This window comes from Notolepis coatsorum (genome assembly GCF_963971535.1).
Source record: "Notolepis coatsorum genome assembly, chromosome: 12".
NCBI lineage: Eukaryota > Metazoa > Chordata > Actinopteri > Aulopiformes > Paralepididae > Notolepis > Notolepis coatsorum.
Genome location: NC_140176.1, coordinates 78,584,924 through 78,601,550, shown reverse-complemented (window position 1 = coordinate 78,601,550; position 16,627 = coordinate 78,584,924). Strand labels below are relative to the sequence as shown.

General features: G+C 43.1%; 1 protein-coding gene across 1 annotated transcript in view; it reads left to right on the top strand.

Moving 5' to 3' along the window:
- The window catches only part of cdk8 (cyclin dependent kinase 8), a 74,354-nt gene extending 57,996 nt beyond the window's left edge, over nucleotides 1-16,358 (top strand). Inside the window, exons 7-13 of the mRNA XM_084326522.1 lie at nucleotides 1,435-1,578; nucleotides 2,944-3,013; nucleotides 5,718-5,790; nucleotides 7,123-7,220; nucleotides 12,245-12,332; nucleotides 13,409-13,567; nucleotides 15,512-16,358. Of these exons, the coding sequence (XP_084182648.1) occupies nucleotides 1,435-1,578; nucleotides 2,944-3,013; nucleotides 5,718-5,790; nucleotides 7,123-7,220; nucleotides 12,245-12,332; nucleotides 13,409-13,567; nucleotides 15,512-15,637 (758 nt within the window). The 3' untranslated portion in view covers nucleotides 15,638-16,358. The remainder of the gene's footprint in view (nucleotides 1-1,434; nucleotides 1,579-2,943; nucleotides 3,014-5,717; nucleotides 5,791-7,122; nucleotides 7,221-12,244; nucleotides 12,333-13,408; nucleotides 13,568-15,511) is intronic.
- Nucleotides 16,359-16,627: the final 269 nt, after the last annotated feature.

The window sequence follows — 16,627 nt, the reverse complement described above, 5'->3', positions numbered from 1 at the left end:
TAGAGTTTGGAATCAGGGCTGGCGTTCTATCGCCATGCTCTAAGACAAACTAACTTTTTTTTTTTTTTTTTTATCTTTTTCCCCCTCCTTTTTTCCGATTTTTCTCCCATCCCACCGTTAGTCGTTATGCCAATTCCCAACCCCCTTGTTGTTGCGCACCCCCCCCACCCCCCCCCCCCCCCCCTACTGTTGGTCCGGGAGGCCGGAGACTGTCACATGCTTTCCTCCGACACATGTGCAGCCAGCCGGCAGCCAGCCTGGCAGCACAGATTCTCACCGGGAGAGTGTAACGTGTGGAAGGTCACACTACCTTTCTCCAGATCCTACCCTCGCTGTGCAGGCGCCCCGACCGAACTGTAGGGGTCGCTGTTCACAACGCCCAGGACCCACCCACGGCTTCCCTCCCCCTAACTCAGCCAAACGAGTTAGTATAGCGATCAGCCCAAGCCAAGGCAATGCTGACTCTCCGGGAGTCGAGACCGCAGCCTCTTGCATTGGTGACGAGCACAATCTCCGCTACGCCACCTGACCGCGACAAACTCTAACCTTAACCAACTTCGAAAGAGCGCCTAAGCTTAACCGTCCAAGAACTTGCCGTCACACAATTGGGCGCACATGTCACATGACCAGAAACGTCAGTGGCCAATCAGATTGCGCAAAAGGACAAGTTGCTTGTGGAAAGTATAGAGGCAGCCGGCAGCAACGCCGAGAGCTGGGCTCGATACCAGCATATCCTGCGTTAGTGGCGAGCGCCTTGCCCACTGCGCCACTCAGCCGCCCAGCAAAAAAATTAAAATGTAAAGTAACTAAATAGTTACTTTTCACAGTAATGTATTACTTTTGGGTGTAAGTAACTAGTAAAGTAACTGAGTTACTTTTTAAATGAAGTAACTAGTAAAGTAACTGAGTTACTATTTTTCAGTAACTAGCACCACACTGCGTAGAACATACATATTTTGAATGCCTTCGGCAGACTTCAAATGAGCCATTTTAATCTAGATTAATCTAGATTAACTCCAGGATTGCAGATAGATTAATCTAGATTAAAAAAAAATACTCTATGCCCACCTCTAATTTAAATGTATACATGATCATGCAACATAAAAAAAATTGTTGTAGGAACGGTTTGAGAGAGGGAGATAGGGAGGGGTTTTAGTTTGTGTTGTAAACTTGTGTGGTGTGATAACAATGTTGAAATTGAGATGTTTAGACTTAGTTTAGTTTTACAAGTGAAATAAAATGTTTGTTATTAGGAACTGGTACCCAACCCTACTTGCCTGTTTGTAATTAATCTGGACCAGAAATAATAATTCAGAGGTGTGTGTGTGCATCCCTCCATGTGTATGTTTTTGTGTGTGTATAGTTATAATATTAGTTACAGGGTATATTAATGTAAGTTCTAGTGATGGTGCCAATGTTCTCTGTACCCCTCAGATATCTGGGCAATTGGATGCATCTTTGCAGAGCTGTTGACGTCTGAGCCCATATTTCACTGTCGTCAGGAGGACATAAAGACCAGTAACCCCTACCACCACGACCAGCTGGACCGCATCTTTAATGTCATGGGCTTTCCTGCTGGTGAGATGTCTGTCTGTCTGTTTATGTATGTATGTATGTGTACTGTATGTATGTCTGTCTGGCTGTATATTTATCTATCTGTCTATATCTGTCTGTCTATATCTGTCTGTCCATCTATCTCGTTTAAATCTCCTGTTCTTGGAACCTGTAACATGGCTCCCATCTCTTGCCAAATTATCACTAAGTTCACTCCCACCAGTATAAGACAGAGTATTGAGACAGTATGAATACAGAGTATTGAGACAGTATGAAGACAGAGTATTGAGATAGTATGAATACAGAGTATTGAGACAGTATGATGACAGAGTATTGAGATAGTATGAATACAGAGTATTGAGACAGTATGAAGACAGAGTATATTGAGACAGTATGAAGACAGAGTATTGAGACGGTATGAAGACAGAGTATTGAGACAGTATGAAGACAGAGTATTGAGACGGTATGAAGACAGAGTATTGAGACAGTATGAAGACAGAGTATTGAGACAGTATGAAGACAGAGTATTGAGATAGTATGAAGACAGAATATTGAGACAGTATGAAGACAGAGTATTGAGACAGTATGAAGACAGAGTATTGAGATAGTATGAATACAGAGTATTGAGACAGTATGAAGACAGAGTATTGAGACGGTATGAAGACAGAGTATTGAGACAGTATGAAGACAGAGTATTGAGACAGTATGAAGACAGAGTATTTAGACAGTATGAAGACCGTGTTCTGGTGGGATTTGACCCCAGGACCAGTAGGGATTACAGTACATGTGGTTCCAGAGCTAGAGGTCTTAACCACACTCTACACTTGGGCTTTGAACACTGTTCACGTGTCACTAGGAATAAATCCAGTCCCAGCTTGTTGTAGTTATGGTGAGTGGATGTCTAGTCTCTAGACTAGAGCAGTGTCTATATTCTTAAAGTATGGGTTGGGACTAGGGATGGAGCGACACGTCTGTTTGCCAATATTTCGTGCCGATATTTGCAGTTTTAAAGAATAATCTTATCGGCAGAAATTGGGATTTTTGGCCCGTCGACATTAACTATCTTTAAAGTTTTAACATATTGCAAGGAATCAGTGGATACCAAGCAATTCATGCTATCTTACCCAGAAGTGCTAAAAGAAATGAGCACAATTTGACTGAAAAGATATTGTCCGGGCGCCCTTGTGGCGCGTACCATAGTGCCATGCGCACCTACGCGGCCGACCCGGGTTCGATCCCATCACCCGACGTTATTTGTCGCATGTCCTCCCCACCTCTCCTCCCGTTCGCCCTCTCCTCTGTCGGTCCTGCGTGACCAAGAAAAAGCTGTAAAAATGCTAAAAAATTATAAAAAAAAAAAAAGAAAAGATATTGTCCTCACCTCACCAGATAAAGACTGGGAGGACATTAAGAAGATGCCAGAGCACTCCACTCTGATGAAGGACTTCAGGAGGAACACGTGAGTCTGCAGAGCGGCTCTCATACACAACTCATCCAGTCTGCAGAGCGGCTCTCATACACAACTCATCCAGTCTGCAGAGCGCCTCTCATACACAACTCATCCAGTCTGCAGAGCGCCTCTCATACACAACTCATCCAGTCTGCAGAGCGCCTCTCATACACAACTCATCCAGTCTGCAGAGCGGCTCTCATACACAACTCATCCAGTCTGCAGAGCGCCTCTCATACACAACTCATCCAGTCTGCAGAGCGCCTCTCATACACAACTCATCCAGTCTGCAGAGCGGCTCTCATACACAACTCATCCAGTCTGCAGAGCGGCTCTCATACACAACTCATCCAGTCTGCAGAGCACCTCTCATACACAACTCATCCAGTCGGGCCGTGCAAAGTTACTGTTGCTTTAATACAAACACAAATACACAGAATGATACAAAGTTACTGTTGGTTTAATAAAAAGTTTAAACACAAATACACAGAATGATACAAAGTTACTGTTGCTTTAATACAAACACAAATACACAGAATGATACAAAGTTACTGTTGCTTTAATACAAACACAAATAGACAGAATGATACAAAGTTACTGTTGCTTTAATGAAAACAAATACACAGAATGATACAACGTTACTGTTGGTTTAACTAATACACAGAATGATACAAAGTTACTGTTGGTTTAATAAAAACACAAATACACAGAATGATACAAAGTTACTGTTGGTTTAATGAAAACACAAATACACAGAATGATACAAAGTAACTGTTGGTTTAACTAATACTAGGGCTGACCCCTATTAGTCGATTAGTCGACTAATTGGTCGAAAGGAGCCGTAGTCGACTAGCCAACCTCTTAGTCGAATACAACATTTTTATATTTTTTTATTTATCATTATTTCCAAAAGAAAAGAGGCCTAGAAGCGAGGCTAACGCTAATGGCACGCATACCAGAGGCTAACTGCCTAAGAAAACAGGCACAGAGGTACTGAAAGAGGATTTCACCCATCTAATGAACACACTAGACTAGACAAATATCAAGATGTATCCATCAGTGGACCAATTGCATGCTTTTGCAGAGGACAAGAAGCCTTCAGTCGACTCCTTTAGACATTAAGCACCCCCCACAGCCCAAATGGAATGATAAAAAAAAAAAATATATATATATATATATATATTTTTTTTTTTTTTTTTTTTTTTTACTAACGGCAAATTTTGGCCAATCATAGTCGACCATCCAAATCCTTAGTCGGGGACAGCCCTAACTAATACACAGAATGATACAAAGTTACTGTTTTAATAAAAACACAAATACACAGAATGATACAAAGTAACTGTTGGTTTAACTAATACACAAATACACAGAATGATACAAAGTTACTGTTGGTTTAATAAAAAGTTTAAACACAAATACACAGCATGATACAAAGTTACTGTTGGTTTAATAAAAACACAAATACACAGAATGATACAAAGTAACTGTTGGTTTAATAAAAAGTTTAAACACAAATACACAACATGATACAAAGTAACTGTTGGTTTAATGAAAACACAAATACACAGAATGATACAAAGTTACTGTTGGTTTAATAAATACACAGAATGATACAAAGTTACTGTTGGTTTAACTAATACACAAATACTTGAGCCCAGCTCTCCGCATTGCTATCAGCTTGGCTGGTTGTTCATACTAATACAATTGGCAGTATTAGTGGGTGGGAAGCTGATGGGTAGGGATCGGACGTTGTGGACAGCGACTCCTACAGGTCGGTTGGTGCGCCTGCGCAGCAGAATCGGGAAGCGACAGGGGCGGCGTGCCCTCCAAACGCAGACCCCAGACGCTGAGAGATCGCGCTGTGCCGGTGAAAAGATGCGACTGCTGCTTCCTCGAGTACCGGAGGGGACACGTGATGTAAGGCTTAGTCCACATTGCAGCCGGCTTGTGGGAGGCATGGCCTAACAACGTTCGAGACAGGGGAGGGAAAGTAGATAAAAAAAAATACACAGAATGATACAAAGTTACTGTTGGTTTAATAAAAACACAAATACACAGAATGATACAAAGTTACTGTTGGTTTAATAAAAACACAAATACACAGAATGATACAAAGTTACTGTTGGTTTAATACACAGCATGATACAAAGTTACTGTTGGTTTAATAAAAAGTTTAAACATAAATACACAGCATGATACAAAGTTACTGTTGGTTTAATGAAAACACAAATACACAGAATGATACAAAGTTACTGTTGTTGGTTTAATAAAAAGTTTAAACAAATACACAGCATGATACAAAGTAACTCTTGGTTTAATAAATACACAGAATGATACAAAGTTACTGTTGGTTTAATGAAAACACAAATACACAGAATGATACAAAGTAACTGTTGGTTTAATGAAAACGCAAATAAACAGAATGATACAAAGTAACTGTTGGTTTAATGGAAACACAAATACACAGAAGGATACAAAGTTACTGTTGGTTTAATGAAAACACAAATACACAGAATGATACAAAGTTACTGTTGGTTTAATAAAAACACAAATACACAGAATGAATCAAAGTAACTGTTGGAGCAAACAGTTGTGATTGGAGGATCAAGAAAAGAGGGCAGGGTTTGAAATAGGTCAATTGGACAGTACATTACAGCACAGTTACCAAGAGCAGGGCATCACCCCTAACCTGAGGTCCTCTCTTGTCTCATAGATACACGAACTGCAGCCTTATAAAATACATGGAGAAACACAAAGTCAAACCGGACAGCAAAGCATTCCACCTGGTGAGTTAAAGATTAGTTCTTGAACAAGGATATGAAATAGGTAGGAGCTGACGCCAATGCTTTGAAGCTTCAGGTAATGTTCATGGTCTGCCAAAATCAAGATATTTTTTTAGGTTTTTTTTTTGTCCGTTTGTCGGTCAGTCCACAAAAATCTGCCCACCCTCTAGCGGCTACAGTTTTTGCCCCAGTAGGGTGCTAAAATTAAAACCTAGGCAGCTGAAATTGGGCATCGAGGTCAAGTGTGTGTGTGTGTTCATGCCAATAGGGAGGTGTAGTCTGACATCACTGGTTGTTCCACCTGTATGGGGATTTATCACTGGATAAATAAAGGATAAATAAAATAAAAATAAATAAAATTGGGAAAATGGATTATCGGCTATTGTAACAATTCTGCCGCATGGAAATTGAAAAGCTTTCCATTTTTGCACAAAATGAGTTCCCTTCTATCACTAACATTATTGTTTAAGAATTTTTGGTTGAAATGAAATTTGGCGATTCTTTTTATGATTAATTGTGAATATGGACGGCTACGTGGCGTAGTGGGCAAGGCGCTCGCCACGAATGCGGAGACGCTGGGATCGCCTGTTCGATCCGACGCTGGGATCGCCTGTTCGATCCCAGCGCTCCACATTGCTTTCAGTTTAGCTGGTCGTCCGTACTAATACACATTGGCCGTATTAGGGGGTGGGAAACTGATGGGTGGGGATCGGGCGTTGTGGACAGCGACTCCTACAGGTCGGTTGGTGCGCCTGCGCAGTAGAATCAGGAAGTGTCGGGGGCAGCGTGAGCCTCCCACGCGTTACTCCTCGCCACTGAGAGATCGAGCTGCGCAGGTGAAAAGATGCGACTGCTGTTACCTCAAGTACCGGAGGGGACTTGTGCTATGTATGACTTAGTCCACATTGCAGCCGGCTTGTGGGAGGCAAGAAACGGCGTTCGTGACAGGGGAGGGTTGAATTGGATGATACGAAATTGGGATGGGAGAAAATATAGAAAATGGGAGAAAAAGTGGATAAAAAAAAAATCATTCATTGTGAATATTTTCATGTTGAGCTATAGATTGTGGATGAATAACCACATAAAGGTACACCATGCAAATGTTAATGCTTTATTTGTTTTAAACGAGACGATTTAGAAATGGGCAATGGGGAAATACATTGCGTTGGACAGAGGGTGGAACACGAAAAACGCCAATGATGTAACCTCTACACCTCCCTATTAGCTAAAAGGGGGCGTGGCAAAAAGGTTGAAGAAGCTATTGCAAATCGTAGCTGCTGACTATGGACCCCATGTTAAAAGGTCTTAACGTTGTTTGTTTCCACGTTGTGAAAGCTTCAGAAGCTGCTGACCATGGACCCCATCCGGAGGATCACGTCTGAACAGGCCATGCAGGACCCATACTTCCTGGAGGAGCCACTACCCACCTCAGAGTCAGTCACGACACACATTCTCACCCTAACTCCTTACTCTCACCTTAACTCCTAAAATAGCTCCTTACCCAACATCTCATTGTCCTTTAACTCAATCAGTGCCAGCTATTGGCCTCATCCTGTTCTAGCTAGGCCACGCTTTAAAAGATAGGAGTGTGTTATCTTGTTTGTAGAGCTCAATATATATTTTATATTATAGCTATGGGTCCAATGTCATTGTCAATTGACAGTATAAACCTTCCCTTCAATATGCCATAAAGAAATATTTTTTTCATCAATACGTTCCCGTTTTATACCGTGATGAATATGAGCGTTATATTGGAATGATCTGGGATAATTCCTGCAAGGCTAGTTATAAGGCGCTAAGCTAATAATAACGTTAAATCGATTGGCGTTTCGGCCCTACACAAGCTAGAGTTAAAAATCCAAATGCATTTGATCGGTATCATGTTCCATCATGAATGCATGAAAGGGGGAGGGGGGGGGGGGGGGGGGGGGCGGGGGAAGTTGTTTCTGATTATTGATGACCAGTAACGGCATTAGTATTTAATGCTAAAAATGCTAATCAGCTGGATCGGTATGAAAACATTGCACAATCAAGCCAGAATTTACATCAGATAGTCCTTACCTGTGGGAGTATTCCAAAAATAATATTCCAATTGTTTGATCGCCATCTGGTACATCCAATGTCGATTAGGGCCACGGCATAATCAATCACAGCATATGCATGGGATGTCCCGTAGACGTTTGGATGCGACCGATTCAACCTATAGCCTCGCCGACGCCGTATAGTAAAAATCTGCGCCCGGAGACCTTACAGTGTAAAACAAGGGTCTGGAACCAGGTTTACTGCAGCTCGATACCGCCACCTGGGAGAATCTGGCCGGTACTGCACCCTCTGCGTCACACTAGGGCTTCTAACGGCAACATACGGGTCCCTGGCATTAAATAGGATATTAACACTTTGAGTGCCAGCAGGGGGCTCACGATTTAGCGCTTGAGTGCCAACGCTGTAGTCGATGGAAGGGCGAGCACATTTGCGAACGCATAAACTATATCTTAAATTATGGCTGTGTCTAATACGCCCGTTGCTTATCAATGACTTGTTTGCAGTCAACATTGTCGAAGCGGATTGTTTTTTAATTGGTACATTTCCGTTTTATACCATTTTGAAAAACGCTCGTTTTTTTAAACGTCCAGAAAAAAAAGTGATTCTGCAGGAATCGCGCATTAGTGGAATACACAAAACACTAGGGGTGGGAATCGCCAGAGACCTCACGATACGATACTATCGCAATACTTGCGTCACGATACGATAGTATCGCGATACTAAATATATCGCGATACGCTGTGTATTGCGGGATTTTTTTTTTTTTTTTTTTATTACCTTTTTTCAACTGCAAAGTAAAACTGTCAACATGTTTTATCTAATAAAATAAAGTTCAGTCTGTTCATCTCACTTCAATAATTTTTATTGCAGAACATGGTATTTTCTCAAGCAGACAGATGTAAACACTGTAATCTCTGTTGCATGTACCTGACAAACTGAACTGTTTGTATTACAGTCATATTCCAACTTAACTGAATGCACGTGTGTGTGTCTGTGTGTGTGTGGACTACTGTACTATTACAGGTATTGAAATGAACAATGCAACTTTCTTATAAAAAAAATGTATTTGTTTATTTTTTATGAATAATTAAATATTGATACTTGGCGTCCCTGTATCGATACAGTATCGCCACGCAAAGTATCGCGATACTACTACGTATCGATTTTTTCCCCCACCCCTACAAAACACGTTGTCATTATTGAATGACATTTATTAATCGTTTTCAAATAAACGCTAGATTATCGATAGTATATGTGTACTTATGCATGCTAGAGAAGCGGGCTGATCGTCTCCGGATCGTCTCCGGTTACATGCCTGACAAGTAAAATGTGGATTCCGGACTATTTTTTTCCCATCCATTTCATTCAGTCCAATCCAATGGGTGCAATACCATCCGGAGAGATGATGGGGGGCGGTATTTTCCCTGTTCGAGCTCAGATAGATCCCCACTGGTAACGTGAGGCTAGATTGATGAAAAATGTATGGAAATCCATAATGAAAAAAATAACGATTAAATAACGAGATTTCTCGTTCTTGGCACTCAACGCATGGCATGAACTAACGAGAACTCTCGTGGCTGGCACTCAAAGTGTTAAAATCGGGGGGGGGGGGGAATTAACCAAACGCATAATATTACGTGGTCTGGCACCCAACGGTTGTCGGGCAATCACATAATATTACGTGAATGGCCCCCATTGAGTTAAAGGTTGCATATTATGAAAAACTAACTTTTCAGTGCTTGTGCACATACATTTGGGCCTCCAACTAAGATACTGAAATAAGATGACCCAGTCAGATTATTATAAAATTACCCAGTCAGATTATTTTACAAGATAACATTATGGCCCTCAGTTCTCTTTTATTAGATAACGTTGCACCCGTCAGTTCTCTTTTATTAGATAACGTTGCACCCGTCAGTTATCTTTTATTAGATAACGTTACACCTGTCAGGCCTCTTTTATTAGATAACGTTACACCCGTCAGACCTCTTTTATTAGATAACGTTACACCTGTTGGGCCTCTTTTATTAGATGACGTTACACCTGTCAGGCCTCTTTTATTAGATAACGTTACACCTGTCAGTTCTCTTTTATTAGATAACGTTACACCCGTCAGACCTCTTTTATTAGATAACGTTACACCGCCAGGCCTCTTTTATTAGATAACGTTACACCTGTCAGGCCTCTTTTATTAGATAACGTTACACCGTCGGACCTCTTTTTTTTTTATCCACTTTTTCTCCCATTTTCTATTTTTCTCCCATACTAATTTTCATATCGTCCAATTCAACCCTCCCCTGTCTTCGAACGTTGTTTCTTGCCTCCCACAAGCCGGCTGCAATGTGGACTGAGTCATACATAGCACGAGTCCCCTCCGATACTCGAGGTAACAGCCATCGCATCTTTTCACCTGCGCAGCTCGATCTTTCAGCGTCGAGGGTCTGGGCTTTGGAGGGGCCCCGCCCCCGTCGCTTCTTGATTCTACTGCGCAGGCGCACCAACCGACCTGTAGGAGTCGCTGTCCACAACACCCGATCCCCACCCTTCAGTTTCCCTCCCCGTAATACTGCCAATGTGTATTAGTGCGGACGACCAGCTAAACTGAAAGCAATGTGGAGAGCGGGGCTCCAACAGGAAGCATCCTGTTCGAGCCCAGCAGGGGTGCAGTCGTAATATGGGCGGAGGCCAAACGGTATATCCTATTATTATGCAAAGTCTAGGCACTTATCACCTAGACTTTGCATAATAATAGGATGCGCGCACTTCGAAGCCCAAACGCCGTTTGACCGCGGTTGCCCAGCACTGCACCACTGGAGCCCAGTCTCCAGCATTCGTTGCGAGCGCATTGCCCACTGCGCCACGTAGCCGCCCCCCGTCAGACCTCTTTTATTAGATAGAGTTACACCTGTCGGTTCTCTTTTATTAGATAACGTTACACCCGTCAGTTATCTTTTATTAGATAACGTTACACCCGCCAGGCCTCTTTTATTAGATAATGTTACACCCGTCACGCCTCTTTTATTAGATAACGTTACACCGTCAGGCCTCTTTTATTAGATAACGTTACACCCGTCAGTTATCTTCTATTAGATAACGTTACACCCGTCAGTTATCTTTTATTAGATAACGTTACACCCGTCAGTTATCTTTTATTAGATAACGTTACACCCGTCAGACCTCTTTTATTAGATAACGTTACACCGTCAGGCCTCTTTTATTAGATAACGTTACACCTGTCAGTCCTCTTTTATTAGATAACGTTACACCTGTCAGGCCTCTTTTATTAGATAACGTTACACCTGTCAGTTATCTTTTATTAGATAACGTTACACCCGTCACGCCTCTTTTATTAGATAACGTTACACCTGTCGGACCTCTTTTATTAGATAACGTTACACCCGTCAGGCCTCTTTTATTAGATAACGTTACACCTGTCAGGCCTCTTTTATTAGATAACGTTACACCTGTCAGTTCTCTTTTATTAGATAACGTTACACCCGTCAGACCTCTTTTATTAGATAACGTTACGGCCCTCAGGCCTCTTTTATTAGATAACGTTACACCTGTCAGGCCTCTTTTATTAGATAACGTTACGGCCCTCAGGCCTCTTTTATTAGATAACGTTACACCTGTCAGGCCTCTTTTATTAGATAACATTACACCTGTCAGGCCTCTTTTATTAGATAACGTTACGGCCCTCAGGCCTCTTTTATTAGATAACGTTACACCTGTCAGGCCTCTTTTATTAGATAACGTTACGGCCCTCAGGCCTCTTTTATTAGATAACGTTACGGCCCTCAGGCCTCTTTTATTAGATAACGTTACACCTGTCAGGCCTCTTTTATTAGATAACGGTGTGTGTGTGTGTGTCTTTTCCACACCATATTATGGAAATGCAAATTAGCCACAGTCTAACATAGAAACACACGGTTCTCCCAGAAACTGAGAAACTGAAATTCATTGTGATGAACTGTAAGCTTGACAAACTCGAAAAATGAGGGCGACCTCAATTGTTTTTGAGCACTAAATAAAGGTCTGAAAGCAATTGCATGGATTTAATATAAATTAGCATTGAGAACATTGGTTTTGACCTTGTTTTTAAATCTCTGTTCCATCATTTCGTGGAAGCTCAAAAGAAAATCTTATGTAACTGCTTTATGATCTCTTTATGAGAGCCGGGGGGGGGTTTCAGTGTTACATAATAAAATGATTGTGGCTAATCTTAATTTTTGCCGGAGGCTACAGCCACTCCCAGGACCGGGGGGGAGGGGGGGGGGGGGTGTCTGCAGTCCAAGTTGCCAGCGCTGGGCCCATGACCCGGGATAGCGGTCGGCCTGGTCTCTAGGCTAATTAGCCGGGAGTCATGGGAATGCGTGATTAAAGCTGACATCCTCTTTTGTCTTTCTCCCCTCAGTGTCTTCGCTGGTTGCCAGATCCCTTACCCCAAGAGAGAGTTCCTGACAGAGGAGGAGCCAGAGGACAAAGCGGATAAAGTAAGAAATGTGTGTGCCTTTATACCTTTTCTCTCTGATTGTCTGGGGCTGTTTACTTAAAGGAGTTTGTAGTTTCAGGGGAGGGGAGGGGAGGGGGATTTGTTTACATTTGCAGAACCTGAAATTTTGCTATACATGTAATTATTATCTTATTATTATATTATATTATTATCTTATGATGGGAGCGACAGTGGCACAGGAGGTAGAGCGGCCTGTTAAGAGGTTAAGAAATGTCTTTGTTTAAACACTGTGCATTTACCTCTCACAGCCACAGGGTGCCAGTCTTCCATAGTGCAGCTTTAAGGGCCCAATCCATGATCCAAATGTAACCAAATGGATAGCCCCACCAACAACAATACTAAATATGAAACAAGATGGTACTATGTTGCAACTAGGGGATGGTCCAGAGGGAGGTGCATGAAGGCTTGTTTACGGTTGGTGAAGGCTTGTGTACATTTGATGAAGGCTTGTGTACGGTAGATGAAGGCCGTGTCTACGGTTGGTGAAGCCTTGTACGGTAGATGAAGGCCTTGTGTACAGTAGATGAAGGCCGTGTCTACGGTTGGTGAAGCCTTGTACGGTAAATTAAGGCCTTGTGTACAGTAGATGAAGCCCGTGTCTACGGTTGGTGAAGCCTTGTACGGTAGATGAAGGCCTTGTGTACGGTAGATGAAGGCTTGTGGTAGATGAAGGCCTTGTGTACAGTAGATGAAGGCTTGTGTACGGTAGATGAAGGCCTTGTGTACGGTAGATGAAGGCCTTGTGTACGGTAGATGAAGCCTTGTGTACAGTAGATGAAGGCTTGTGTACGGTAGATGAAGGCCTTGTGTATGTTTGATGAAGGCTTGTGTACGGTAGATGAAGGCTTGTGTACGGTAGATGAAGGCCTTGTGTATGATTGATGAAGGCTTGTGTACGGTAGATGATTGATGAAGGCTTGTGTACATTTGATGATTGATGAAGGCTTGTGTACATTTGATGATTGATGAAGGCTTGTGTACGTTTGATTGATGAAGGCTTGTGTACAGTAGATGGCTTGTGTACGGTTGATGAAGGCTTCTTTCGGTGTGCTTCTCTCTCTGTAGAAGAACCAGCAGCAGCAACAAGGGAACAACCACACCAATGGGGCAGGGCACACCGGTAACCCCGACAACAGCCACGCCCAGGGCCCGCCTCAGAAGAAGGTGCGGGTGGTCCCACCCACCACTACCTCAGGTGGCCTCATCATGACCTCAGACTACCAGGTGAGACACACACTGGTCCCACCCACCACTACCTCAGGTGGCCTCATCATGACCTCAGACTACCAGGTGAGACACACACACACACACACACACACCACTACCTCAGGTGGCCTCATCATGACCTCAGACTACCAGGTGAGACACACACACACACACACACACCCACCACTACCTCAGGTGGCCTCATCATGACCTCAGACTACCAGGTGAGACACACACACACACACACACACACACACACACACACACACACACACACACACACCACTACCTCAGGTGGCCTCATCATGACCTCAGACTACCAGGTGAAGGAAATCGAGGTTTTTCAATGTATGTAATGTATATATTGGGGGAGATGACCGCATCTAAAGGGGCCAGGTCAGAGAGGTAGATGTGCATGGTAATGGTGGTGGAGGCGGTCAGAGAGAGAGAGGCAATGTATTCAGCAGCAGACTAAGAGAGCCCAGTGCTTCAAGGTCATTCAGCTTGTTAAACATAAACACTGATAGGGACAGAGAACAGTGCAGGAATGGTCAGAGAGAGAGTTTGCCGTCATTAGAAACGGCAGTTTAATGTGTGTTTAAAGGTTGAAAGCCATTGCCATGGCAGCGTCACATAGTAACGAGGAAAGGGGGCGGGCCCGTCGTTGCTATGACGAAGATCATATAACTAAGGTTTCTTCCGGGTGCAAGTTAGATTCAGCTACGACACAGAGGAGAAGCGTTGATCAGAGACTTTGAAATGGCTCCCTCCTCCCCTCGCAAGGGGGGGGGGGGGGGGGGGGGGGGAGTGACGTGGCACGACAACCAAGAAGGCTTTTGGATAACAGCTAGGCCGCGACGACCACCGAGCGGGGTGAAAGGAGAGATCATTAGAATAATGAATTTAGTTTTCTTCCAAAGACTTTTCAAGGACAATACAGAATTGGTTTCCATCTGATTACGAGGCTTTGTTTATGGAATAAACAACGTTTTCCAAGAAAGGTATTACGCTGTCAAGTGTCGAATTCTTATGAAGGTGGTGAATTATTATGATTACGGATTGCATTAAAGGGGAATGACAAAGATTGTACAGCCAGTATGAGAGGATGTCGGAGAAATAAACACAACGCAGAACTACACAAGCCAACAGATGAAGAGGTGATACTGGCTGATTGATCGAAATCTAACATGAGACACACGCACACACACGCCCAATCCCAATCCCCTCCTTGGCTCTACTACTTGGCCCTACCCCTCTGTTTTGCATGTGGCCACGTAGTGTAGGGTGTCCAGATTATTTTGTGGGTCTAGGGGGAAGTGATCATCTAGCCCTCCGACTGGCCCTCCAAACCGAGTGTTTTCAGACTCTAAGCGGCGGGGTAGAAGGGAGGATGTAAAGGACTTTGTTTTCGGTTTCCCTTTGAGGAAAGAAGCTAAATTGCGTGTCGCTTTTTTTTTATCTCATTTCTCCAGACGCACACCATTCGTTCCAAAAATTATTACAACTATTTCCACTGTTCCAAATTAAGAAAAGATTCATGGTTTAATTTCCTACGCTTTGGAAATTATACAGCCGGACAAGTTAACAATAATTAACATATTTACAAGTCTTATACAATTTTGCAAATAAGGAAATGGATAGAGAACATTTCAAAGCACTAGAAATTGCGAATATCAAAATGTTGACCTATTTCTGAATCGCGCAACGTTTTCGCCATTTCTGAAGAATCCTCTCCGCCGAGATGAGGCGGCCTAGACCGCGCCGTGTCATTATTGTAAAACCGCCTACGGGTTTGGCGACCTCAGAGGGACAGGAACTGTTCCATTTTCATCCCATCATCTACCCTATATTTAGTATCCATGGTTGCGATAACACAGTATGCACCTTCTTTAGCAAGGTGCGCCACCAGGCCAGTTTGTTTATTTGTGACCTCTTTCTCTTTCCCCTCACACCTCTCTGCAGCGTTCCAATCCACACGCTGCCTACCAGAACCCGGGACCAAGCACAGCACTTCCCCAGACCAGCATGGGATTTTCCTCTACCTCCCAGCAGCCTCCACACTACTCCCACCAGACCCACCGCTACTGAGACCCCCACCCTCACCACGCCCGCCTAGGAGAATGTACTGAGGGATGTGGGCATGCCCCACCCCCACTCTCTGCAGCAGTCCTTTAGACCAGAATGACGCGCCCCAGTCTTCAAGATAGCGTATCGTAAACCACCCTGGGATCAAGAGACACTGGTAGAAACTAATCACGAGGCGGAAGGTTGAGGTGGATGGACCACTCCTCTCCCGCCACACCCACTGGTTTGTTAGTCCAGTCATCCGTTATCACCGTGAGTTCGCGACCAATGAGAAGAAAATCCGATCTTGGGTACTCGGTTGCAACACAACAAACAGAGTGTGGTTCAGTCAAAGCAGCTACATGTAGAATTGTAACATTGATATGTAATTGTTGATTTAATTGATTGCTTGGTATAATAATTTTTATTTCTTTTTTTATCAAATCTTTTTTTTTTTTAACACTTTGGTTGCCTTGGGTTAAATTAATGATATACCATAGATTGCCAGCGCTATTTGTCTATGGAGAAAGTCCCCTTCTTTGCAGGGCTATAACTTTTTAAATTCTATTGCTACATTGCCATTATTAGGGCCCATTCAAAGTCCTATATGTATTGTTCATTGTGTAGCAACGTTAAACTTTTTCATTCACATATTCATAGTAAAGTATGGTCTAATCATGTATAAGTATGTTTTCATCTCTTTCTGCAGCTTTCTCCAGAACGTGATCTATAGCCCCAAATGCATTATATTGATGATGAAATACAGTTTGATGGCAATCAGCGCGATATAAAAAATTCCAACTAGACGTACTTCTAGAAGTTACTACACGTCATCTGATGTTGACCGGATGGGCGAGGGGGCGTTTATAATTCCGTGGGCAGCGTTATACCAATCATCTAATGTGGGTCAAATGTTGATAATAGCAGTTAGTATCTAAGACGGTAACGTTACACGCTCAAACTCACCCCAGTCTCCGCGCGCCGTTGGGCGATCATCGTCGAGTAGAAATTTTA